This window comes from Sminthopsis crassicaudata, chromosome 3, assembly GCF_048593235.1.
Source record: "Sminthopsis crassicaudata isolate SCR6 chromosome 3, ASM4859323v1, whole genome shotgun sequence".
NCBI lineage: Eukaryota > Metazoa > Chordata > Mammalia > Dasyuromorphia > Dasyuridae > Sminthopsis > Sminthopsis crassicaudata.
Window position 1 is genome coordinate 255,846,527 of NC_133619.1, and position 26,771 is coordinate 255,873,297.

The 26,771-nt window shown below is 31.5% G+C and overlaps 1 protein-coding gene across 3 annotated transcripts in view; it reads left to right on the plus strand.

The window, feature by feature from the left end:
- DSCAM (DS cell adhesion molecule) overlaps positions 1-26,771 on the plus strand; it is a 750,733-nt gene that overhangs the window by 716,919 nt on the left and 7,043 nt on the right. For 2 of the 3 annotated variants that reach the window (XM_074300489.1, XM_074300490.1), the window contains 4 exons: positions 10,990-11,102; positions 12,629-12,778; positions 19,787-19,984; positions 21,893-22,195. In XM_074300489.1, coding sequence (XP_074156590.1) covers positions 10,990-11,102; positions 12,629-12,778; positions 19,787-19,984; positions 21,893-22,195 — 764 coding nt within the window. The remainder of the gene's footprint in view (positions 1-10,989; positions 11,103-12,628; positions 12,779-19,786; positions 19,985-21,892; positions 22,196-26,771) is intronic. The other variant, XM_074300491.1, reaches the window with a different exon arrangement.

A 26,771-nucleotide genomic window follows, 5' to 3' on the forward strand; every position in this document is an offset into this window, starting at 1 on the left:
CAAACATCATATGTAATGGGTATAAATGGCAACCATTCCCAATAAGATCAAGAGTGAAACAAGGTTGCCCACTATCACCATTACTATTCAATATTGTATTAGAAATGCTAGCTTTGGCAATAAGAGTGGAAAAAGAGATTAAAGGAATTAGAGTAAGAAATGAGAAAACCAAATTATCACTCTTTGCTGATGATATGATGGTATACTTAGAGAATCCCACAGATTCTACTAAAGAGCTATTATTAGAAATAATCCACACCTTTAGCAAAGTTGCAGGATACAAAATAAATCCACATAAATCATCAGCATTCTTATATGTCACTAACAAAATTCAACAGTTAGAGTTACAAAGAGAAATTACATTTAAAATAACTATCAATAGTATAAAATATTTGGGAATCTATCTGCCAAGGGAAAATCAGAAACTATATGAGCAAAACTACAAAACACTTTCCACACAAATTAAGTCCAATCTAACCAATTGAAAAAATATTAAATGCTCTTAAATAGGGCAAGCAAATATAATAAAGATGACAATGCTGCCTAAATCTATTTATTTAGCGCTATACCAATCAGACTCCCAAAAAATTATTTTAATGACCTAGAAAAAATAACAACAAAGTTCATGTGGAAAAACAAAAGGTCAAGAATTTCAAGAGAATTAATGAAAAAAAAAAATCAAATGAAGGTGGCCTAGCTGTACCAGATCTAAAATTATATTATAAAGCAGCGGTTACCAAAACCATTTGGTATTGGCTAAGAAATAGACTAGTTGATCAGTGGAATAGGTTAGGTCCAAAGGACAAAATAATCAATAACTTTAATAATCTATTGTTTGACAAACCCAAGTACCCCAGCTTTTGGGATAAGAACTCAATGTTTGACAAAAATTGCTGGGAAAATTGGAAATTAATATGGCAGAAACTAGGCATTGACCCACACTTAACACCATACACCAAGATCAGGTCAAAATGGGTTTGTGACCTAGGCATAAAGAATGAGATTATAAATAAATTAGAGGAACATTGGATAGTTTACCTCTCAGACCTGGGAAGAGGAATGAATTTATGTCCAAAGAAGAACTAGAGATCATTATTGATCACAAAATAGAGGATTTTGATTACATCAAATTGAGAAGTTTTTGTACAAACAAAATTAATGCAGATAAGATTAGAAGGGAAACAATAAAATGGGAAAATGTTTTTACAGTCAAAGGTTCCGATAAAGGCCTCATTTCCAAAATATATAGAGAATTTACTCTAATTTATAAGAAATCAAGCCATTCTCCAATTGATAAATGGTCAAAGGATATGAACAGACAATTCTCAGATGAAGAAATTGAAACTATTTCTAGCCATATAAAAAGATGTTCCAAGTCATTATTAATCAGAGAAATGCAAATTAAGACAACTCTGAGATACCACTACACACCTGTCAGATTGGCTAGAATGACAGGGAAAGATAATGTTGGAGGGGATGTGGAAAAAAGGGACACTGGTGCATAATCCAGCCATTCTGGAGAGCAATTTGGAACTATGCTCAAAAAGCTGTCAAACTGTGCATACCCTTTGACCCAGCAGTGTTACTACTGGGCTTATATCCCAAAGAGATCTTAAAGAAGGGAAAGGGACCTGTATGTGCAAGAATGTTTGTGGCAGCCTTCTTTGTTAGTGGCCAGAAACTGGAAACTAAGTGGATGCCCATCAATTGGAGAATGGCTGAATAAATTATGGTACATAAATATTATGTAATATTGTTCTTCTGTAAGAAATGACCAACAGGATGATTTCAGAAAGGCCTGGAGAGGTTTACATGAACTGATGCTGAGTAAAATGAGCAGGACCAGGAGATCTTTGTTTACTTCAACAACAATACTATATGATGATCAATTCTGATGGATGTGGTCATTTTCAACAATGAGATGAACCAAATCAGTTCCAATAGAGTAGTAATGAACTGAACCAGCTATACCCAGTGAAAGAACTCTGGGAGATGACTATGAACCACTACATAGAATTCCTAATCCCTCTATTTTTGTCCACCTGCATTTTTTATTTCCTTCACAGGCTAATTGTACACTATTTCAAAGTCCGAATCTTTTTGTACAGCAAAACAACTGTTTGGATATATATACATATATTGTATTTAATTTATACTTTAACATATTTAACATCTATTGGTCAACCTGCCATCTGGGAGGGGGGGGAAGGAGGGGAAGAAATAGAACAAAAGGTTTGGCAATTGTCAATGTTGTAAAATTACCTATGCATATATCTGGTAAATAAAAATTGTAAAAAAAAAAAAAAAAAAAGGTTTTTGAAGAGTCGTGGGGCAGAGCTCAGGCAAGTTCCTGCCATTTCTCTGCCCACTCTGGCTTTGTCTCTTTTGAGAATGGGGTACTGTAAGAATAATTGAAACAAATCAGAGTCCATGAGGGAATAATTTCAAGCTTAGAGAGCACATAAAGCTTTAGAAACTGACAAGAGTAATTTTCTCCACTTTCTGGGGTACTCAAAATGTGGTCCTTATATCTTATTTGTTTGGTTCCTTTGTGTGTGAATCTGCTTCCTAGCCTGTCAAATCCTGCTGTTAGATTCTCTGAGAATACTAATTAAAAGATGGGAAGTCCAAAATCACTCTCTAGTTCCTCTTTAGACCAGAGAGGGGTGGCAAAGTTATTCACACAATTGCATGTTGTAATCTGGAGAATAGATTTTTTTTTTCATCCACGTAGTCTTTTCTATAGAGATAGTCAGGCCAAACTCTTTAAATGATTATAGCTCTTTTCCACAAGATACTATAATGTCTTGAGATTTGATGTAATAAGTACAATGTCATTCACATGTAGAAGCAACTGTAGTACCTCAACTTGGATTCTTTTCTGGGCCTTTTCCATCACACACATGAAAATCATTGTCAAGCATTCATCTCTGTAATTAAAGCCTTTTCTTGTATGTTTTAATCAGTATATCGCCAAATAGATTTTTTCCCTGTTATCTCAATTTTGAATGATTTTGATTTAAGGGTGGGAAACTTTTTATTTTAATATGATCTACATTACAGAGTTTTGGTTTACTGAACCAATTTATTTTTCATGATCCATAAATGATAAACAGTAACATTTTTATATTCTCCATGTCTTTAATTAAACTAAAAAAGTCAAAATGAGATCCACTGTTGAATGTCACTTGCAAATATATGTCCCTGCTTATAGCTTTAGAAAGATACTTTTTCAGACTATAGATGATATTCATAAAAACTAGAAGAGTAATGGTATTAGCTGACAGTTATTCATTCTCTTTCAGTTCCTTTGGTATTAATAATATTTCAAAACATTCTCAATCATTCAATGCTTTCACATTCAGCTCAGGTATCTACTATGTACATTTGGTCCAATCTGATCATTTTTCCCATTTTTGTATTTATTGATGCCATTTAAAGCATTATGTCCATCCTTCCATATCAGATCACTCATGGCATATGGTTACTTATTTGTTTTCTCTTGATAGAATTTTTTCCTCAATAAAATCTGAGATTATCTCCATACTTTTTATGGGAAAAAAATATTTACTATTTTAGTTACTACTTTTTCTTCCCTTATCCCCTTCAGGCTTTTTCCCTATCCCCACCCACTAGTTGTAGATGCCTTACAATTTAGAAAGCTCTGCCCCTAATTGTAGTTTATCTGTTCTTGGTGATTTAAGATATAAAGGGCAGCTAAGATCTCTCATTATATTTATACTGCTCTTCAAGATTAGTTCCCTATTATCTTTATTGCTGTGATCTATCTTGTCCAATCTTAGCAAAGAAAGTAGAAGCAGATAAAAGTTGAACAAGTCTACTATTGTTCTCCCATTTGGTTATAATTCAATTTGCTTTAAACCCTAGGTATTTTTAATACTTCTTTTATTCTAATTATGCCACCATAACTTTTTCTTGCCTTCAAAAAAAATCCTTCAAAGAAAAAAAAATTTAATTGTCATCATGTTTCTTTACAATACCAATCAGAGACCAAAGAAGTTATCCCAGGTGCTCCTCAGTGACCAATAATCTGTGCTAAGCAGCTATGTAAGCTGCTCACAAACCAGCCTCCTGTCAGAGAGCCGATACTGACATTACATGGGCCCAAGATATGGAAGGGTCCCTGTGTCCAGGGGGCAGTGAGACAAAAACAAGTCAAGTCTGTGGTATGTTACTACTGTTCTGAAAACAACACAGACTTGATTGTTCTATGCACTTCCATAAGTGCCCCCTTTCCATCCCTTCACCCCCTTAACCCGGGACTTGACCCCTACTCATTAGCACACCAGCATCCTCAGGAGCAACCTCAACATCTTGGCACTCTGAATAGGTACTGAACTCACCCCAATAACCCCAAGAATAACTTCTGCCTGTCCTACATACCCTGGCTCTGCCATGTCCTCCACTAACTAAGCCCTTAAAACAGAGGCCTATCTTCAGTATCTATTTTATTCAAACAATAAAGGATTAATTACAAAAGATTTGAAAAGAAAAACAATTTTATTCTGAAATTTAATACTGAAGGTTACATACTCCTTTGTCACTACTATACCATGTTAATAAAATAGAAGGAGCAGAGAAATGAATTAGATATGCAATTAAAAAAAAAAAACTAGAAAAAGAACAAAGGGAAAATCACCACTTAAACACTAAATTGGAAATCCTAAAAACTAACAGTGAGATTAATAAAATCTAGTGTTAAAAAAATAACCCATTGAATTAATAAATCAAATTGGCAGTTTGCTTCATGGAAAAAAAACTATAAAATAGATGAACCATTTGGTTAATTTTATTGTTTTTAAAGAGAAGAAAAAACAAATCACTTGAATTAAAAATGAAAAATGTAAATATACAAATAATAAATAAAAAATTAAAACAATTATAAGGAATTATTTTGACCTTTAATATGCCAATAAATTTCATAATTAAGAAAAATGGAAGAGTATTTACAAAAATATAAATTGTCTGGATTAGCAGAAATGGAATATTTATTAAATCTATTTTACAAAAAGAAATTGAACAGAACATAAATGGGTTTTCTTAGGGAAAAAAAAAATTTTGACCTGACACATTTAAGAGTGAATTCTATCAAAAATTTAAAGATCAACTAATTCAAATATTAAATAAATTATTTGGAACAAAAGAAGAGTTTCTCCCTAAATTCTTTTGTGAAAAAATATGATACTGATATCTCAATGAGGAAAAGTAAAAACAACAACGACAACAAAAAAGTAAATCATAGAACAAATTCATTTATGAATATGGATACAAAGATCCTGAATAAAATATAATACATTCCAAAAACTATACATTATATCCAAGAAGCATTTGTACCAGGAATACAGAGATTATTTAACAAGAAAAACCATTAACATTTTTTATCACATTGGAAAGACTTCAAGAGATAGTGAAACACAGAAGTGCCGCATAAACTGCAGTTCATGGAGTCATGAAGAGTTGAACATGACTGAACAATTGAAAAAAATAATAATAATAAGGCTACCATCATCCACTCAGTTAACTAAGTTTGCAACTTAAATTTCCTCTTGCCTTTGTCCTACTTCCCATTATTCATCAATTATCAAAGATTCTTAATTTGACCTTTGCAACATCTCTCTAATATATCCTCCTCTGTCTATTGACACTGCAACCATGATCAATTCATTCATTGACTATTTTAAAAACCAACTAGTTTTTTTCTCTGCCTCAAGATTCTTCCATTCCATTCCATCCTCTACTCAGTTGTAAAAGTGATATTCCCAAAGGATGAGTCCAGCCATGTCATCACCACCACCTCAAATCAGTAAGCTTCTCTGGCTTCCTATATCTTCTAAAATCAAATATAATACAGTTTATTTGGCTTTTAAAGCCCTTCATAGTCAGTCCTTCTATTTTGCTAGTCTATACCTTATACCGCCTCTCCACCTCCACCAGGTACTCTACTATGCAATAATACTGGCTTCCTTCCTTTTCCTTCCAGGAGACATGATTGAACACTTTCACTGGCTGTCCTTCATGCCTGGAATGTTCTCCCTCCTCATCTTTTCCTTTTGGCTTCTCTCAAGTACCAGATAAAATCTCACCTTCTAAAGAAAGTGTTTCCCAGTTCCCCTTAATTGTCCTTCCCTTTGTTTATTATTTTCTATTTAACCTATTTATGCCTTGTTTGCATATAGCGGTTTACATGTTGTCTCTTCCATTAGACTATTGGTTCTTTGAGAACAGGTAATGAATTTTCCTTTCTTTATATTGTAGTTCTTATCATGATGCCTGTAATGTAGCAAGTGCTTAATGAATGTTTATTGGTTGAATGAGTAATTTAGCTGAATTACCTTTTCTCCCATAGTCTTCATCTCAAAACCCTTTGACATGACTCCATTTTCTCCTTTTTCTCCCAGTTTCTGACAAAGAGGTAGTTTCTCTCCTTTGCAAGATCAACTCTTCTACAGATATACATGATCTCATTACCCTGTCATTTTCCCAGTATATTGAATCTGTTCTCCCTTCCTATCTAACAGTTCCTTCCCTATCACTCTCTAAGATATATGTCTCCCCATTCTTTAAAAACATGAAATTCTTTCTATTCCCTCAAACTATTATCTGATTACTATCTACCCCTTTTCAGATAAACTTGAAAAGGCTCTTTTTTCACTGCTCCTTCATTATTCCTCACTCCTCAACCATTTGCAGTCTTATTTCCAGTCTCATCACTCAAATGAAACTGTTCTCTCCAAAGTTTCTAGTAATCTATTAATTGCTAAATAAAATTATCTTTTCTAGGTCTTTGTCCTTTTTAACCTATTAACTGCATTTGGTATCATTAAACACCCTCTCCTGTTAGATATTCTTTCCTCTCTGGCTCTTCATGACTTTACTCTCTCCTGACTCTCCATCTATCTGGTGAGCTATTCTTCTCTTGCTTTTGCTGGCTTGTCATCTTTATTATGTCCCCTAACTATTGGTGTTCTCCAGCGTCTGTCCTAGACCCTTCTTTCCTTTCCTTCTACACTTTCTTCCTTAATAAGATTATCAGCTCTCATAATTTAGACTATCATCTTCATGGAAATGATTCACAGATCTATAAATCTAACCCTCATCTTTCCTCTGAGTCTCAGTCTCAAATCACTAATTGACTATTGGACCATTCAACCTGAATGTCCTGAAGGCCTCTCAAATTCAACCTGCTTCCAGCTCATCAGACTTCCCTCTAAATCTTCCCTTCACACCAATACATTGTTTATGGAGTTGTGAACCAATCCAACCATTTTGGAGAGTAATTTGGAATTATGCTACAAGGGCTATAAAACTGTACATACCCTTTGATCCAGCAGTATTTCCACAGGGTTTGCATCCCAAAAAGATCATAAAGAAGGGAAAGGGACTCATATGTGCAAAAAAATGTTTGTAACAGCCTTTTTGTGGTGGCAAGAAATGGGAAACTCAATGAATGCCCATCAATTGGAAAGTAGCTTAATAAATTGTGGTATATGAAAACTATTATTCCATAAGAAATGATCAGCAGCATGATTTAAAAAAAAAACCTGTAAAGACTTACATGAACTGATGGTAAGCAAAGTGAGTAGAACTAAGAGAACACTGTAAACAGAAACAAGAAGATTGTTTCATAGAGTTCTCTTTCTTCAAGAGACAAATCAAACATCTTCCTAAAGCTTTTCCCCAAACTGCTTCATATTTAACTACTTTATTTATTCACTTTATATTAATGCTATAAAGATATAAGTAGATATATAAAGAGATATAGGTAGGTCTCTTTTTCTTTCCTATTTGAACATAAAATTCTGAGAATAGTTATTGTGTCTTTATATTTACATTAGATTGTGTGCATCTATATCACCAGGGCCTAAATCAATACCTTGAACATAGCAAGCATTTAATGAACACAGGATTGGTTGACCTGTGTGGACATGCATGATATACCCAAGTCACATTAGATAAGAGGGTATAAATTAAGTGAGATCTGGCCTATCATCAAAGACATTGTTCCCATTCATAATAGTATGAGGTTTATTTCAGTTAATACTAAAAATAAAAGATCTTTTGAGAAGTGTGATTCACTTATAAGGACATATAATCACAGTTGAAGAAGTCATTTGTTAATGGTTTCAGAGGAAAACAATGAAATTAATCATAAAGTTGCTATTAAACTTTTATGAGTTCACTTGAATATCATCCTAAACTTTTACCTCAATCATTATAACTTGCTGCAGCAGTTGACATTTGATCACATGAAAAAATATAATTTTGCTTACAACATAAAAACACTCTCGTAGAGGTGGGTAGATTATGTATAGGTATTGAGAGATAACCAATAGAGAATGCATGTGTCCCATTGCATCTCTGGTATGTCAGAAGTTCTAGAGAAAGATCCCCAAAATATTGGATGCTACTCACAGCAGAGAATTTATGAGGAAATGGATATCATAGAAGATCTCAGTTGCACAGAATGAGAAACCATGGTTGGAGTATATTTGTTCCATCAAAGGCAATATTTGCAATGATAAAATCACACAACCTCTGAAGTTACAAAATATATTTGATGATTTGGAGTAATATAAGAGAATGAGTTATGTACTACCTATAAAAAAACAAAATTGCATTGTCCTGAGGGATCAGCTTATTTTTTTTAATTAGTAATGGCTCCTTTGTGCTTTTAATTTTTTAGATACTTTTCTTAATTAATGCTTCTCAATGAAATATAAATTCAGAGTTGAATATGATACAAATTAAGTTATGATCTATTGAACAGAAAATGAAAATAAAATATGCCTCAAAGAAATATTTATGAATAATATCTTTAAGTAGTAGACAAATAAAATATTTGGATAACAACTTTAAAATGTGACCATGAGGATATTTTTATTGCTTTATGTTTAGATTTTTGATGTAGTTTACTTTAATTTGGTAACCATTTTTATTTGATATTGTAACTTCTAGGAAAGTAATTGAATTTTCCATGAGCTTTTTTTGTCCTTCTTGGTAAGGGTTAGTCAAATAACTGTAAAATTCCAGTGTTTCAGAAAGGTTGTTCAACTTTATTCCTAAACCAATCTGACAGCATAACCTTTATGATTGTCTAAGTATGGTCTATGTGCCTTCTTCATTTCTAATAAGTCAGAAGAGGTGACTACTTTAAACTATTCATAATGAAACTAGAACTTGATCTGTTTGTTTATTGCACAAGAACAAAACCCAATCACATGATTAAATTTCTAAAGTTTCTATGCAGTTTTTCATATATTTGTAGTAGGAAAATAGAGGTTTTAAGCAAAATATGACTGAGACCCAAGAAACTGAAATGCTCTGAAGTTTATGCAAGTATAGAATAGCCTTGCAGCTATTTTTTTATTTTAAAAAGGAGTCTTGTATCTGGTTTATGAAACATATGATCTAACAGTTTATAATTATTCAGTTAAATTGTCTAATGATAAATTTTTGTTGAATTAAATGATTTGTATAATAGGATAGAGCTAGTCTGAGATAAAGTTCTAAAGTAAAACATTATACTTCCTCAGATATATATAGATACAGCTAAATAGATTGATCTGAATCTATTTTTATGAAAATTAATATGGTAGAAGAAAATATTCAAACTATTAATTTGAAATAAAACAGAAACAATTCTCAGAATTTTTTTTTGTTAAGGCAATTGGAATCACACAGCAGGAAAGTGTTAAGTGTTTGAGACCAGATATTATTCTCAGAATTTTTTAATGAATATGATTCATTTGATATTAAAATTTTGTAATTAAAGTTTTGCAAAGGTGAATGTTGAAAACTATCTTTGCATACATTTTGAAAATAAAAAGTTATTATTTTAAAAAGAAATCTGTAATTAATGTATGTTAACATTACCTTTGTTAAGAAAGAAAAGCAGTAATAAATGTATTCTTCAGCAACAAGATATAGGCTGAAATACATGTATACATTTATATGTATATGAATGTATTGGATATAAATTCATTGTCCAGAGAGTTATATGATATCATTAAAAGTATCTCAAACTTGGCTCAATATTTTCTCATTAATGTTATTTCCTAAAGTGGTTAGAAATATTCTTCATATTAGTGAATCAAGATTTGGACAACTTCATCAATACCTCTCAATTCCTCACTCATTAAACAACAGTTTAATACATTTAATTTTTTAGCTTGCTTCCTTGTTACTTTTTAAAATATATTTCTGTTAATATAATTTTTAAAAGCAGCTATCTAGTACTTATAATTCTGTCACTGGTTGAGTAATTACTTTTCTTTTTAGGATTGTTAATCTTCATTAACATATTTTATAGGTGACTAATTTATTTTGTTCAATTTTTGTAATGCAGTAGTGTTCATTGAAGAATTTTACTGAATGATTATACACACATTTTATTGCATATGTCAATTGTTTTACCACATAATTATTTATATTCTAAAATTAACTTTCTAATAAGCAAATTTTGAGATACAATAATTGTGTCTCAGAGTATATTTTGAAAGAACTAAAAGAACACCAGATGAGAAATTATGATTTATGTTAATCTAAAGAAAAAATATACTGATATAAATTTTCCATACTGATATAAATAACCACCTATTTACTGACTGGTTACTATATCTTTATCTTTCTTTAGCATTTATCAAAATAGCAGTTTCATTTAGATTTTACAAAATTAGCTGGAATCATTTCAAGATTTTTAGATGATCACAGCATTATTTGCATTTTTTGAAGCCCTTTGATATCAGCTTGAAATTAACGTGATTTATGCCCTTCAAGCCAATCACCAACAAGCATTTATTAAACAACTTTTATATTACAGGCAAATAACAGGAAACTATTTTTGAAAAACAATTTGATTTGCCTCCCTTTCCTCTCCCTTCAATTATTCAGAATCAAAAGCATTTTTAAGCCACTTAATATTAAATTGTCTTGTTGATTTTCAATATATGTCTCTGATTTCATTTCTAGTAAGAATACCAGAACCTCAGATACTTTGAACAAACAACAGACCCTGAGAATGCACATTGATATTCCCCGTGCACAGCTTCTAATTGAAGAGAGAGACACAATGGAAACTATTGGTAAAGTATCAGTATACTTGATATTCATCTTTAGAAAACATAAATATTCTACTCATACAGTACCTATTTCAGGATAGGGGAGAATATTTAAATTAAATACTACCTCAGAAAATAATCAGTAGCATTGCAGTATAACTCCCCCAAAAAAGAATAAAAATTATTTTAATTCACCTCTTTACCAGAAGCCTTATAGTTCACTCAGCATAATTTGTATTGAGATGACTGATAGAATTAATATTTAGCAAGGGACTATAAACTTCCTCATATCCTAGAACCAAAAATCCTCTTAGCCAGCAAGTTCATGAGGCTCTCTTTCTTGAGCTTAACTTTATGATGAATAGGAAGACTTGCCACTGGAGCTCCTCTGGAATAACTTTGATATAGTTTTAGATGGATTTGTGGTGTTTCTGCTCCTTTTCCCTTGATGCCCCAATGAAATGTAAAGATGACAAAATGATTTTATATTCTTATCCTTGACTTTACCATGTGACATTTTCAGGAACCTGAGACTATCCTGGTTTTTTGCTTCAGAAGATCTGGGACTAGAGCAGTAATAAAAGTATTCATTACCATAACTAACTTAACAAACTTAGTTGATTGTCATGTTGATAGTTTGAAAAAAACAAAGTCTAGGCTATGACTCAATCATTTAGTAAATGATTCTTTGGTGGCCTCAAAGGATTATCACATTTTCCAACATACCTTACCTTACTAAGTACTTTTTACAAGTACCTAGAACAAGTTTTGCTCATAATAGGAAAAGCTTCAATTTTTGTTTTGTTTTGAGTCCTCTAAAGTCAAATAAATTAAATCTGATCCCATTTTCCTTCAAACTCCCTAAAACATCAATCTTGTCCACCTTGATTTTTTCCTTATCCATGATAAAGATTTTCTTTTCCTTCAACCAATATGACATAAGCCATCTTGGTCACATTCCATTGGACACATTTTACTTTACCACTTGATATAAAGGGAAAAGTACAGAGAACTTAATGCTTTTTTTTATTTTTTGAAGCTATGCCTCTTTTAATATATCGCAATGTCATATTAATTGATGGTATCTGAATAATCAAAGATGATTTTGTCAAATATATACATTCATGGCTATATTACATGGGCATCTAGAACTGGAGACCAAAAAATAATGTTTACTTAATCCAAAAAAAGGAAGAAAACCCAAAGGGAAAAGAATAACTTGAAAATTCATGTACTCCTATTGCTTACAATCAACCATAGATTCTATTTTCAAAAGAATTTTAGAAAAGTTGACATCACTTTATTGATGATTATGTTGTTATTGATAAGCTTTTTTTATTATAGCATTTTAAATGTTTTAATAATTTGGTTGAAAGAAAACATTTAAAATGTTTGCACTTTACATATTCATGCTTTTATCCTCTTTGACCTAATGTTAACATTTGTGCCAATATGAAAAGTTAAATGAGTCCTGTTTCTTTTTTTTAAAAGCATACTTAAATATTAAAACAAGCATTTAAAAACATAAAAAAATTATTAATGTTTTATAGATGACCGATCAACAGTCCTATTGACTGATGCTGACTTTGGTGAAGCATCCAAGCAGAAATCATTGACAGTGACTCATACAGTCCATTACCAGTCTGTGTCTCAAGCCACTGGGCCATTAGTGGATGTTTCTGATGCCCGACCAGGAACTAGTAAGTACTAAATAAAACATATTATCTGTGTGGGAAAGATATTATTATTACAAAAGACAAAATAAATGTTCTTCTTTCTATACTAGAGTATTTACATTTTATTTTCATAGAAAGAATACATTTAGTAAGATTTTTTCTTAAATTATATGCATGGCATATATATGTGTATATGTATACATGCATATATATTATATAGAATATATGCATTTGTATGTATCTATGCCTATAGACAGGAATATATTAATACAGGGAATTCTAAGGTGAGTGAATTTACAAATTATACATAAACACAAATAAATATTTACATGCACATGTATGTATATATACACATTTAATGTACATGGATACAAATGACAATTTATTTGCATATATGTGTATGTATGTATAATATATATACACATATGTATACACACACACACATCTAATCTCTCAAAGATAGAGTGCGTGGGATGTTCAAGGAGAATTAATACTTCTAGCGTGAAGGCAATTGAGTCCTTTTAAGGGCTCCTCATCCACCTTCATTGTCTACCTGCCACCTAGATCTCACCTGTGGCTTCAAGAAGCTGTAGTATGCTCAGGGCCACACCCTGCTAAACCTCTCTGAGCAAATGGTCTAGACCAGTTTGACAATAAGTAGCCAATAGGCCTCAAACCTATTAATAAGTTGGGGCTATCTGCTCCAAGCATGTGAAGACTACCTCTGTGAAATAGAGAGATGTAGAACAATGGACATGAGGGTGGCAGAAATAGGCTCTATAGAATGCTTAAAGCTTGGTCAGAAAGTGAAGATGCCAAGGTTATCAGCCACATCCACAGCCATTTCCAGTTGTCTTGATTTTTATTTTGCCACTGGATTCCAATGACTCTGCAAGAGAAAGCGAGGCTGATAATTTTGCACAATTCTGCCTAACTTAAATCTAATGTTTGAGCAAGCAAAAGTCCTCACCCATGCCATTTTTATTATTTTATTATTTTACTATTCAATAATTTCACAATTTCATTATTTTACTACTTAACTATTTTTATTTCATTTTTATTTTACTATATCACTACTTTACTATTTTACTTATCTCTAAGTTCTGTGGCAACAGAGTAGTGATGAAGCTATGAGTGCAGATTCATTGGAAGCTAGAATCACATACAATTAGCCCAGGCCATAGGGTTGTATTCTCACTGGACTGAAGAACTGAGATTTGATAACTTCTCAGGCTTTTCCAGGTTGCCAGACTTCTTAAGGACTGTGCTGTTCACCTGCTGGCATGAAGCTAGAAAAAGAGCCCAAAAAATTGTCCATTTTACCTATCCCTTATTCACTTACCTCAGCAGATAATCAAAAGACAAAAATACATACAAAACTTTTTTAAAAGGTGATTTTACTCACCATTGGTACATGGAACATATATGCAAGAAATCTAGAATACCTGAAAGATGAACAGATCTTGTTGTAAAAGAACTAGCAGATATCACTTCCAAACAACAGTCCTGAGTGAAAGAAGGCAGGCAAATGAAGGCCAGCTTACCAAAGTAAGAGCTGTATGCACATGTGTCCACAGATATATGGAGTGCCATGAAGCTGGTACAGATTTCTCAATCAAATCTAATCAAATCAATCAAATCAACAAGTGTGTATGTCTATTAAAAGAAGTGAATGAAAGGCTCATGTCAATTGCAGTTGCTGCTTGCAGGAAAATACCATGTCATCATCATCAGTGTATGCGTTCTCACCATGACCAACCCTGTGAGATCAAAAAAAAAAAAAAAAAAATGTATGAAGACTTGGAGATCTTCATCAACGATGTGCCAAAAGAGGATAAGCTTGTGATTGGGTGTCTTTAACACTAGAGTAGCCACAAGTCATCAAATTATTAGACATGACAGGGAATCCTTAGGAGGAATAAAGTTGGAAATAGCAATAATAAGTCACATACTACTGAACAGTCTCATGACCTTCTTATCACTAAAATTGTCTTATATTTACCTAATTATCTATTTATTTAAATATAAAATTTCAAGAATTCACGCTTACAGCAAATATTGACATTTAGCATTATAAGAAAGAAACAAATATGATGTAATGGCGATAAAGATGGTGAATGGCATGGAGTGCCATAACAGTTCATAATCATCCTCTCCAAAGCATACATTCACATTAACAAAAGTGACAGCCTAAAGGCTTTACAGCAATCAGAAGATTCAAAGCCAATGTATTGGAGTCCTTTTTCTTTGAATGAATCGTTTGTTGCTGTCTCAGAGGGAAAGCTAAGCCAACACATTGTTGGTAATAGTAGAATAAAAAAAGAGTAGGTAGCCTTCAAATATTTGATGTATAGCATCATATTTATTCATCTGGAAAATTATCAGTTTAATGAAAATGATGGAAAAATATAAAAGCTACTAAATAAAAAACTAAAACTCTACAGGGTCTACCAGAAAGATAGTTCATTCATCTCTCTTTTTTTTTTTTTTTTTTTTTTTTTGCTGAGGCAATTGGGGTTAAGTGACTTGCCCAGGGTCACAGCTGTCTGAGGTCAGATTTGAACTCACATCCTCCTGACTTCAGGGCCGGCACTCTATTGCGTTATCTAGCTCCCCCATTTTATCCCTCTTTTTTTTTTTTAAAGCATCATTTAGTACTATCAAAAGTAAAGTACCAGCAAAATTTAAAGAGATGGAAGATTCTTGGCTTAGTAAGAAGGCAGATAAAATTCAGTTTAATATTGATAGCAACAATACAATACATTTTATAATATCCTGAAAGCTATTTATTGGCCAAAGACCTTTGGTGCACCTCAGCTATTCAATACTATTTAGCGATAATGACCTGAAAGTTGGGGTGACCAATTTCAGTGTTCTCAACAGATTATCGTCAACTAATTTTGAAATCATTGATATTTTACCTCAGATTGAAGTCAATCCTTCACTAATCCAATTTCCAATAGAAATACTAGTTGAATATTAGATGGCAGTTCTCATGAGGAAAAAGAGTCTAATACTGATTCTATTCCATTTGAGATTGACAAGGCAGGCAGTCTACTACTCTACTACTATAAGAACTGACTGAAATTTTTCAGGTTATATGACAAAAGAAACTTAACTGCCCAGAAATTGAAGTATGCCTCTATTGCCCATCTCTATAAAGAAGAAATAGGTTGCCCTGTGACAATCACAGTAGAATCTTTCTCTTAGTCATTTAACAGCAGGATTTTGGTGGGATTCCTTCTTAGTCAGCTAATTGTTCATTTGGAAGATAGTATGCCCATAACAAAGAAGGTGCTGTGCTCTGAGCAAAGAATTTTGGTAGCTCAAAAGAAATGTGAAATTCACAAATCAAGAAACTTCTCCCTTCCAAATGGTCAAAGTATTTGTGCCTGACTTCTGATAGAGCCTTCCAATCTGTATAGGTATTATCAGCCACAGTCACACTGTACTTGATCTTGACCCCATATAGTTCCTTTGGCCCTCTTTGATAATAAAATGCAAGCAAAAACATTTGTGAAAGTCTTAGTGCCATTTTAAATTTTTAAAGTTTAAATAGCTTAAAATTAGACTAGTTCGAAAGTTTTTAATAGCTTAAAACTGCACTAACTTTTGGGACATTCTGTACATACATACACACATATGTATATGTGTATATTTAACAGAGACCTACATGTAATAGGGACTTTTTAGAGGTACCCCACCCCACATCTCTTAAGAATTTGGACTTTCACCTTTATGTATAATAGCCATGATTATATAACAGAACATTGTAAAAATAAAATAGCAGCTAAATAATAAACAAGTGTATTCATACATGCAATAATTAAGATATGAAGCAATATACCTATATAATTGCATGTTAGACACACTTTTCCAGTACTTTCACCTAGACATAGATGTAATTATTCTTTAGGTTGACTTGTAATATCATGCTACGCTAGTGACTGGCCTGATGGTTTTATTTCCCTTTCATTTACTGACTATTCTCTCTATTAGTAAATACTATGGGTTGGCCATCAGAATCATTATAGCCTTTTGTGGAGGATATGAAAAAAATAATGAATATCTCTATCATAAGTCCTGAATTTTTAATCAAGATTTCTTAAAGATCTTATTTTATATGATTATCTAACTACATTGTATAAACTAACTGAAACATATATATTGACCTTAAAGCTTTCAAAATATGCATAATATGGAAGAAAAAGCACTTGATAAGTAAATAATGGTGAACTCAGATCTATAGCTTTCTATACTTACCAGGAAAACAGTCACTTCCAAAAAAATAGAAGCTTCAGCAACTACAAAAAAGTAAAATCAATGAAATAAAAGACAGAACAGAATGCTAGTTCACATGATATGGCTTTAGTTTCATAACCTCTGATTCATAAAATCTTCTTTCATAGAATTTTTTTATTGTGTTCTCATATGTAAATAATTTATTTACTGTATCTGCCTTTTTACATTTATTTGCAATATTTTTGTGCTCAACACAATATGGAATTTTTACAAATATTCATAATGTTGGGAAACACTAACAATTATAAGTCATTATAAGTATTTGAACCAAATTTCTCAACTAATTTATTCAATTTCATATTTTTCTGTTTTGTTTTCCTTTCTACTTGTTGTTATTCAATTGTGTCAGTAATATCAGATTTTTTCTGACCCTATTTGGTGTTTTCTTGGCAAAAATACTGCACTGCTTTGCTATTTCCTTTTCCAACTCATTATATAGATGAGGAAACTGAGGCAAATGGGGTTAAGTGACTTGTTCAGGTTCATACAGCCAGTAAGTAGTTAACCCTGAATTTGAACGTAGGTCTTTCTGACTCTAGAGTTGGAGCTCTATCTACTGTGTCCATTGTTAAATTTGTCCAAATTTTAGAGAATATTGAGGTCTTCACTGATTGTGTTATTATCTATTTTAACCTCAATTCATATTTTAGAGAGTTTTTGAGGAAAGGATAAAAATATTGCAAATAAATGTAAAAAGGCAGATATAGTAAATAAATTATTTACATATGAGAACACAATAAAAAAATTAAATCAATTCAAGAAGCATAAATCAAAAAAGATCCAAATTGGAGACTTAAAAATCAAATACCAAATAAAAAATAAATCATAAAATAATTATAATTATGTGACAGAAAATTACAAATTAAGGGAGGAAGGCATACACAAACTTATGAGATGCTGCTTTTAGTGGTTGAAAGGTGTAGATGGTAATGGGTTATATCCCTAGAAAGATGTATTAACAAAATAGAAAATAATGAATTGAAAGCACATTTTAAAATTAGGGAACAAATAATTTTAAAAATCAAAACAAAAATATTGAAAATTAGGGGAATAAATTGAAAACCAAAATGGCTATGGAAATAATTAAAAATAATATCTGCTACTTTGAAAAGAATAACAAAATTGATAATCCAATTTGATCAAAAAGAAGAGAGCAGAAAATCAAATCAATAAAACAATCGATTAAAAAAGTGAAATCAAATAAAACAAGAAAAAGTAGAAAGAATTTCTACTATACATATGAACCTATTCTGCATAAGATAGCAAAGATTACAATACAAAAAGAAACAGAAGAATGCCTACAAACATGTGAAATCCCCCCCAAAAGAAGACCAAAATAAAACTCAGTCTCAGAAAAAGCAACAATTCACTTTAAAGAACTATAGATGAATCTTTAAAAAAAAAAAAAATTCTAGGTGCTGATCAATTTTGAGATGACTTCTATCAATTTTTTAATTAAAAGCAGTGTTACAAATTATTCACAAAATTTGAGAAATGAGGCAGCCCAATAGAGTCCTTTTATGAGACAAATATAGTTCTAATATCTAAATCAGAAAAGTATAAAGCAAAGAACTAGAGACCAATATCATTAATGAATCTTGATTCAGGGGGCAGCTAGAGGCGTAGTGGATAGAGCACCAGCCTTGAATTTAGGAAGACCCTAGTTCAAATCTGATCTCAGACACTTAACACTTCCTAGCTGTGTGACCCTGGGCAAGTCACTTAACCCCAGCCTCAAAAAAAAAAAAATAATAATAATAATCTTGATTCAAAAACATTTAAATGCTATCAGATTACAGAAATTTATCCAATAAACCATTATGATGACATTGAATATATACAAGTGTTGTAAAGATAATCCAGCATTAGGAAAATATTCAACATAATAATAAAACAAACAAAAACATCCCAAACCACATGATTTTCTGAATATTTTTAGAAAATGAAAATATATTGAGGGAAAAAATTATACTCTCGTAAAAAAACCACACAAAAAAGTATGGTAATTTTTATTATCATGACTAATGTTGATATTGTTGTTCAGCTATTTTTTCAGTGACATCTGACTGTGACAATTGAGATGTCCTTAGCAAAGGTACTGGGGTGATTACCATTTTCTTCCCCAGCTCACTTTATAGATATAAAAATGAGATGAACTATGGCAAATGATTTGTTCACAGCCAAACAGCTGGTACCTGACCAGATTTGCATTTCTTGACTCCAAATCCAGTATTCCAATACTGCTCTACCTACCTGCCCATGAATAATGTCTAAAACCAAAATTAAGCATCATATACAGGGTGGACATACTAAAAGTCTTCTCAATCAATAGAGGATACAACTTTTCCACTATTATTTGATATAATAATAGCAATAATACCCAAAAAAGAATATTAAAAATTATTCCTATTTCTCGAAGACATAATAGTATACTGAGAAAATCCAAAGTATAGGATACTAATTTACACAATTAAAAATTTGAACTAAATAATAAACCCACAAAAATCAAAAGAAATTCTTTAGAAAAATATAATATAGTAAATAATTAATTCAGAGAATTAAATAATAAAAACAATACCATTGTAAATTATAAATTCTCTTGCATCACTCTAATTTTTTATCCCCATTTTTCTTCTGTCTCTCATGTGATTTTTAAGCTCCTTTTTGAGCTCTTAAGTTCTTTCTGGGATTAAAACCACTTCTTTTTCTTTGTGGTTTTGCTCTTTACAGATCCAACAACGAGGAGAAATGCAAAGGGTGGACCCACAACTCGGAACAGATATGCCAGTCAATGGACTCTCAATAGGCCCCACCCCACCATCTCAGCACACACTCTCACTACTGATTGGAGGTTACCAACCCCGAGAGTCACAGGATCAGTGGACAAAGAAAGTGATAGTTACAGTGTCAGTCCTTCACAAGACACAGGTATGAATACCATTGCTCTGCTGCTCTTTGACTCTCAGTAACCATAGTATATTGCAACCAAACTGAAATAACAATATTTGATCCACAAATTGTTTTTGTTTTTCAACATGATCTTAAAGAGAACTTGAAAATTCCAAAGCAATTTGTAGTCCATTCATGACCACATTTTTTAAATCTTGCAGTCAAGACTGAATAACCACTACAAAGTAGATCAAGAAAAGAAACATAGGTGCCATAGAGTTTTTCTAAAAGTACAAGGATGATCACTCTTCCTCCTTCCCCCTTTTAAAGTTTTCTATGGAAATATAAAATTAAATTAAAAATGCCCATTGAAACCAATAAGGAAAAATAGCATTGTCTTCTCAAAAGAGAAGTAGAGGATTTAAAATATAGAATGGAGATACATTTGCTTTGTCTATTTTGCTTAAATATTTTTACAAGGACCCAGAGATGGGTTTCCAGTTTAGGGAAAAGACAGTAGCATTATAAACAAAAGGAAACAATTTTTTGGGAAAAAAAAAAAAAAAAAGTAGTCCCATATAACTATACATTTTTCTGTTGGTCTTCAGGATTTTCATATATATTTCTACAGTGAAAGCTAACTCACAAGAGTAATGTTTGATCTCTGAGACTATTTGCCTACTCTCAGCATTTAATGCAAACCTTCTGAATTGGATTAACTCAGAAAGTAACTAAATTTTAAAGTAGTTTTAATTATTAATAAACCATTCCCCATAATCATTTATCCCAAAGAATTCACTTCCAGGAAAAAACATCAAAGAATAGTGCTCACTGGGTACTAAATATTTTTGTTAAGTTGCATTTTTATTCCTTTAAATATTTTAAATAAATAGAACTCAAAATAAGGGTAATTTGAATGTACAACTTGAACTTTACAAATAAATATCTTCCAAAATAAAGTACAATAAAGTACAAACAGGGAGGAACTTTATCACAAAATTTTCTTTTATAAATGCTGATTCTTCTTAAGTAACTTTCAGAGAATTTTGTGAAAGTAGATTCAAAAATTAAATTAAAATACATAGTTTCAATGAACAGTTAGTAATTCTTTTATTTAAAAATTAAGACATTTTTCTTTTTTGTAATCTAGCCAATAAAATGAGTCCAAAAATATGAAGATAAATACAAGAGTATGATAATCAGCTTTCCCAGAAAAAAAAACTATTTGAAATACCCAAGCATATTATTCAAGTCAGAAATGCATTATTAATCACACTTACTTCCTCCTTCCTTAGCTAGAACTCTTGAGAAGAAAATCAGTAGCACTCTTCTTGCTCATGCTAGTTAAAAAGTATATCCTTGTTAATTCAGAAGTAGACTATAGATAGGAGACATCATTCTAATTTCAATACTTCAGGAATTTGTCATTTGATTCCTTTACCTATATACATTACAGCCAATCTTCATTTTCATGCATCATGTAAAGAATAGCTATATCCCTCCCCCCAAAAAAAAATCATTATGTTACAGCTACTCTAGCTCCAAATTTAACTAGGCCACTCTTCCGAAATATAGGCATTATCTGTCACTGATCCTGCCAAAGTTTTATTTTGCTGTCAGAGCCTTCAAGAACTCATGATTACTACTCTGCTATGATGAAGCATTAATTTTTTTTAATTAAAAGATAGTTGTTAAAAGAGTCATCATTAAATTAGGAAAGCTTTTAGCCTGGAATCTTCTGATCACAGAAGAGTTAGACTATATTGAAATATTTATTATGTGAATGAAATGGTTCATTAATTCACTACAATTTATTAAGTCTGCCATGAAAAGCATAGAGATTATTTACATGTTTCCCTGTCATTCATATCTATCTGCATTTCTATGAAAGATTAATATATTATCTGTAATATAAGATCATCAAAAGTTTTGTTATCTTTTGCCTAGATCGAGCAAGAAGTAGCATGGTTTCCACAGAAAGTGCCTCTTCTACCTATGAAGAATTAGCAAGAGCCTATGAACATGCCAAGATGGAAGAACAATTAAGACATGCAAAGTTTACCATTACAGAATGCTTCATATCAGACACATCTTCAGAACAGTTAACGGCAGGGACTAATGAGTACACAGACAGTCTGACCTCCAGCACCCCTTCAGAATCAGGAATCTGCAGATTTACTGCATCTCCCCCTAAACCTCAGGATGGAGGACGAGTAATGAATATGGCAGTTCCAAAGGCACATCGGCCAGGTAAGAAAATGTATTTAACCATTCTTGGGGAAAGCTTGATTTTTGACTTTTATTTCATGGTTATTTTGGATGTTTAGAATAAGCTATTCCATAACGAACAAGCAAACAAAACAAGTGAATAAAAAAATTCACAAATTCAGCTGATGAATCAAAACTGAAGTTTATTACATCTAATTTATGAAAATTTTTGTCCATTGATCAAAATGAGAATTGGAGGGAAAGTACATTCCTGGTTATGCAATATTTGGAATGATTATTTTATCAAGTGGACCAAAGCTTAAAATACTTAACTATATAACTATCTGACTATAATTTGGGCATTGAGATACATAGATATAGATATAGATATGAAGGTTTGGAGATAGGCAGGCAGAGATAGAAGAGACTAGAGAGAGGCACAGAGATTAATCTAAATTACTATAGTAGCTAGATCTAGACCATCCTGTTGAATATATTTTATTTCTCCTTTGCTCATTTTTAAAAGTTTTATTGATTCTGTTTCTAAAATATATTTTTGCTTTAAAATAACTATTTTTCTGTTCTGATGTCTGAAGGCCATTTTACTGAATTCTATAAAAAACATGATAAAAATACATTTTTATTAATTGAACAAAGAGCAATCCTAAATGACTGAAGGTATGTGCCAAAAATGGCAAAGAAAGATGGTTTCATGTATTTTTCTATTTGTGTGCCTCTTGAGTAGAGGATAGTCTATTTGAGATTTGAGAGGGGCTATATTTTTTCTAGAATTTTTCATAGCTAGCATTGTTTAACAAGGTATTCCATGTAAGTATGGGACATTGGTAGGATTTATATACAATGGGGAAAGATAATCAAAGGATAATAAAATTCAATTTCTTTAAATATAAGAGGGATGATGGCAATAACAGTCTTAATAAGTAATATGGAAAGAAAGGTAGAATGTAGAAATGAGCAGATAATCATTCTTAGAATCAAGAAGACCTTAATTCAATCCTGTCTTTGACATCTACTGACAGTGCTACACTCACCTTTTTAAGACTAAGTATTTAAACAGATATCAAGCTTCATTGGCAAGGAGAATTTGCTCCAAACAAATTCACTATACTGATGAAATTCTAAAGGTAATATAATACTTTAAGATTTGTGAAGTACTTTACATATATGTAAACAAATCATGTGCTCTTTATGTAAAATTTTTCAAGGCAACCCCTAGTAAGTCTCAATCCTTACTACTATTTTCTTGATCTATACATGTAGAGAGCTATACAGACCTCATAAGTTCCTATTACTTGGAAAAAGGAAGGCTTGGAGGAGAATAAAGCTGATTATCAGTACTCAGGAGAGGACAAGGAAGCCAGATGTACTCAATATTTTTCTGTATTTATGCAGAGTACAAATATAGTAGTGTTGTGCCTATCTATGATAATTATTCATCTCCACTGAATCAATTCTGGCTTCTCCTTCACCTTCATTTAGGGTAATGGTAATCAGTTAATGAAATTAATTAATAATGATTAGACTAATTATGTGATGTATGTATAAATAATATAATATTTAAATAATGCCTAATCATTAAATTAAGAAGTTATTAAATAATTTTTCTGTGCCAGACTTTGTGCTTAGATCCTATGGATATAGATACAAAAAGTAATTAGTCCCTGAAAGTATAACATCAGCAAGCATATAAAACAGATTTGTAAAATGTGGCCCATGTTCATAATAATTAACTATTTAGAAGAGTAGTCATGAAGAGCTTTGTGCAACCAATAACAACAACAAAATAACAACAAATTTCTTTTTAAATGTCCATAAGGAGATAAGTAGACAAGAGTGAAAGTACAAGTAAAGGGAAGTGATGGTAGAGGGGAAAAAAACAGTCTGAAACATTGAGAACCAAACCTTACAAAATTCTGTCTAAATTAAATAAAAATGTATTGTGGAACTGAATTATGGAATAAGATGCCATATAAAAAGGGGAGGTGAGAATATAGAGGGCAGTACCTGATGTGAGGCATTCAAATCAAAGACTAACAAGACAGAAAAAATATCCCTTATACTCTCTCAGAGCTTATAAGAGAATGAACTAGGAGACAAAGTCAGGGATTTTAAAAGGAGGAAACAAAGAAGGAAGATCTAATTTCAATAGTTGAAGGGATTGATACTGATGAATGTTTCTACAAAAGAGTGAGATTCCATAAAGGGAGATGGAGATTTTTTCAACAATGGATATTATCCATTAATGGATATTCCATTAATGGAATATATTATTCCATTAATGGAATCTGGGATTTAGAACACTCATCCTGGCCCATGAGAAGGGGATTTAGAACATCTTTTGGCACCTAATTTCCAGTAGAGTGAGAGAGTATGGATGCAGGAAAGAGATTTTAAAGAAAATAGGAAAGAAGGACCTAGAGAAAGGCATTGGTCAATAATGAACAAGACAATGAGAGATATATAAAATTCCTACCATGGGCTAAATTCTATCACCTGCAGAAATTAATATTTCTAAGAGTCAATCATAACATAAAAAGAAAAGAAGAAAGATAAAGAGCAATAACAGGAATTTTTAAGAAGAGAAAACAAAAAATAAGTATCTAAAAATTTGAGGAATACAGAGATTAAAGAATGACTAAATAAGTTATAAGCTATTTGAGTCATGAATCAAAAAATAAAAATCCAAAGAGAAAATCAATAATGAAGAGAATGAAAAAACAAAATATTTTCAGAAAAAGGCACATTAATTGATGAAACTAAAAGGCAAAGTGAGAGAAAAGAATTGTACTTGATTAAATAAAGTAGGAAAAAAGATGAAAGAATTAAATGATAAAAGAAAAAACAGAAAGAAAATAAGGAAAAACTCCAAAATTAGGGATTATTCACTTGTAGAAAATATTTATTCACCTCTATACAAAAGGGAAGGGAGACGTCTTACAGTAAAGGGAAGAGAACTGGGGAGAATAAAGTTGCTAAAGTTAAAATATCTTAAGCTAAAATATTTGAAATTAAATTATGCTGTACTTGCAGAGTAAGAAAGACAAGTCTCTAATTTGGAGGGAGAAAGAATATTGGAGAGGAATAAAGGAAAATAGAAACCTAGCATTGATAATTTAAATATAAATTGGCTAAATAATTCAATAAAAAGAGATATACCATGTTCCATATGCATTCAAAATAGATACAATCTTAATATTTAAATGGATATATAATCTTAAATTAAAGATATACTATAATAAAAATTAGAAGAAATGTAAATCACATACCTCTCCCAGATATTAGCAGATGCAGCCTTAACCAAAAAAAAAAAAAAAAAAGGATAGAAGCAAATACAAAAGATTAAAGATAAATAACTTTATTAAATGAAATTTAAATTAATTAATTAAATGAAACTAAAAAGCTTTGGCACAAAATTAATGCAACTGGGATAAAAAAAATAAATTAAATGGGGAAAAATTTTGTATCAAATTTTTCTGATGAGGTATACTATTCAAGATATATAAAAACTAACACATAATGTATGACTACATATATGTTTATATATATGAATGTTGTGTTTTACATATACATGGTGTGTTAATATAATAAAATACAGAGAATATTCCTCAGTAGATAAATTGCTCAATTTACATGAATAAACAGTTCTCAAAGAAGGAACTGCAAACTACAAATAACTATATGAAAGAATGCTCCAAATCACAAATAATTAGAAAAATTAAAATCAAAATAACCCTGAGATGTTTCATATCTTGAAAACTGAGAAAGATGACAAAAAAGTGGAAAAGTCAATATTGTGGATGTACATTAAAGATTAGACACTATGAAAGAGTAAAATTGTTTGGGGAGGCAATTTGAAATCATGCAGATAAAAAATCACCAAAATGCCCATATTTTTTCAACCCAGAGGATTCATAATTGAGTTTAAACCCCAAGAAGTCCATCAATAAGAAGAAATATCAGCTCTTTTTTTGCAGTGATGAAAAGCTAGAAACTAAGTATATGCCTAGCAATTGGGGGATAGCTAAGCAAATTGTGGTACACAAATATAGTGGAATACTTTTATGCTTTAAAAAATTATAAATGTAATGAATACAACAAACATGTAAAGATTTCTATAAATTTATGGATAGTTATGTGGACAGAGTCAAGAAAAGGATATACATGGCAATATAAACAGAAAAAACTCCTCCCTCCTAATCCCTTTTCCCCATTAAGAAGGTACATGCAAAATCATGTTGTGAAAAAAAAGTAAACCTCATCCTCCAAAAAAATGCAAGAAATATAAAGTTCAAAAAAAAAGATGCTTCCACCTGCATTCAGACACAATCATTTCCTTCTTTGGGGACAGATAACATTTTTTTTTTATCATAAGTCCTTCAGAGCTGTCTTGGATCATTGCATTATTAAGAATAGCCAAGTCATTCACAGCTGGTCATCTCACAATATTGCTGTTACTTAGTACTTAGTACATTTCCCTTTGCATGAAGGAATGGAAGTCTTTCCAGGTTTCTCCAAGAGAATCCTGCTCATCATTTCCTATAGCTCAATAGTATTCCATCAAAATCACATGCCAACACATATTCAGCCATTCCCCAAA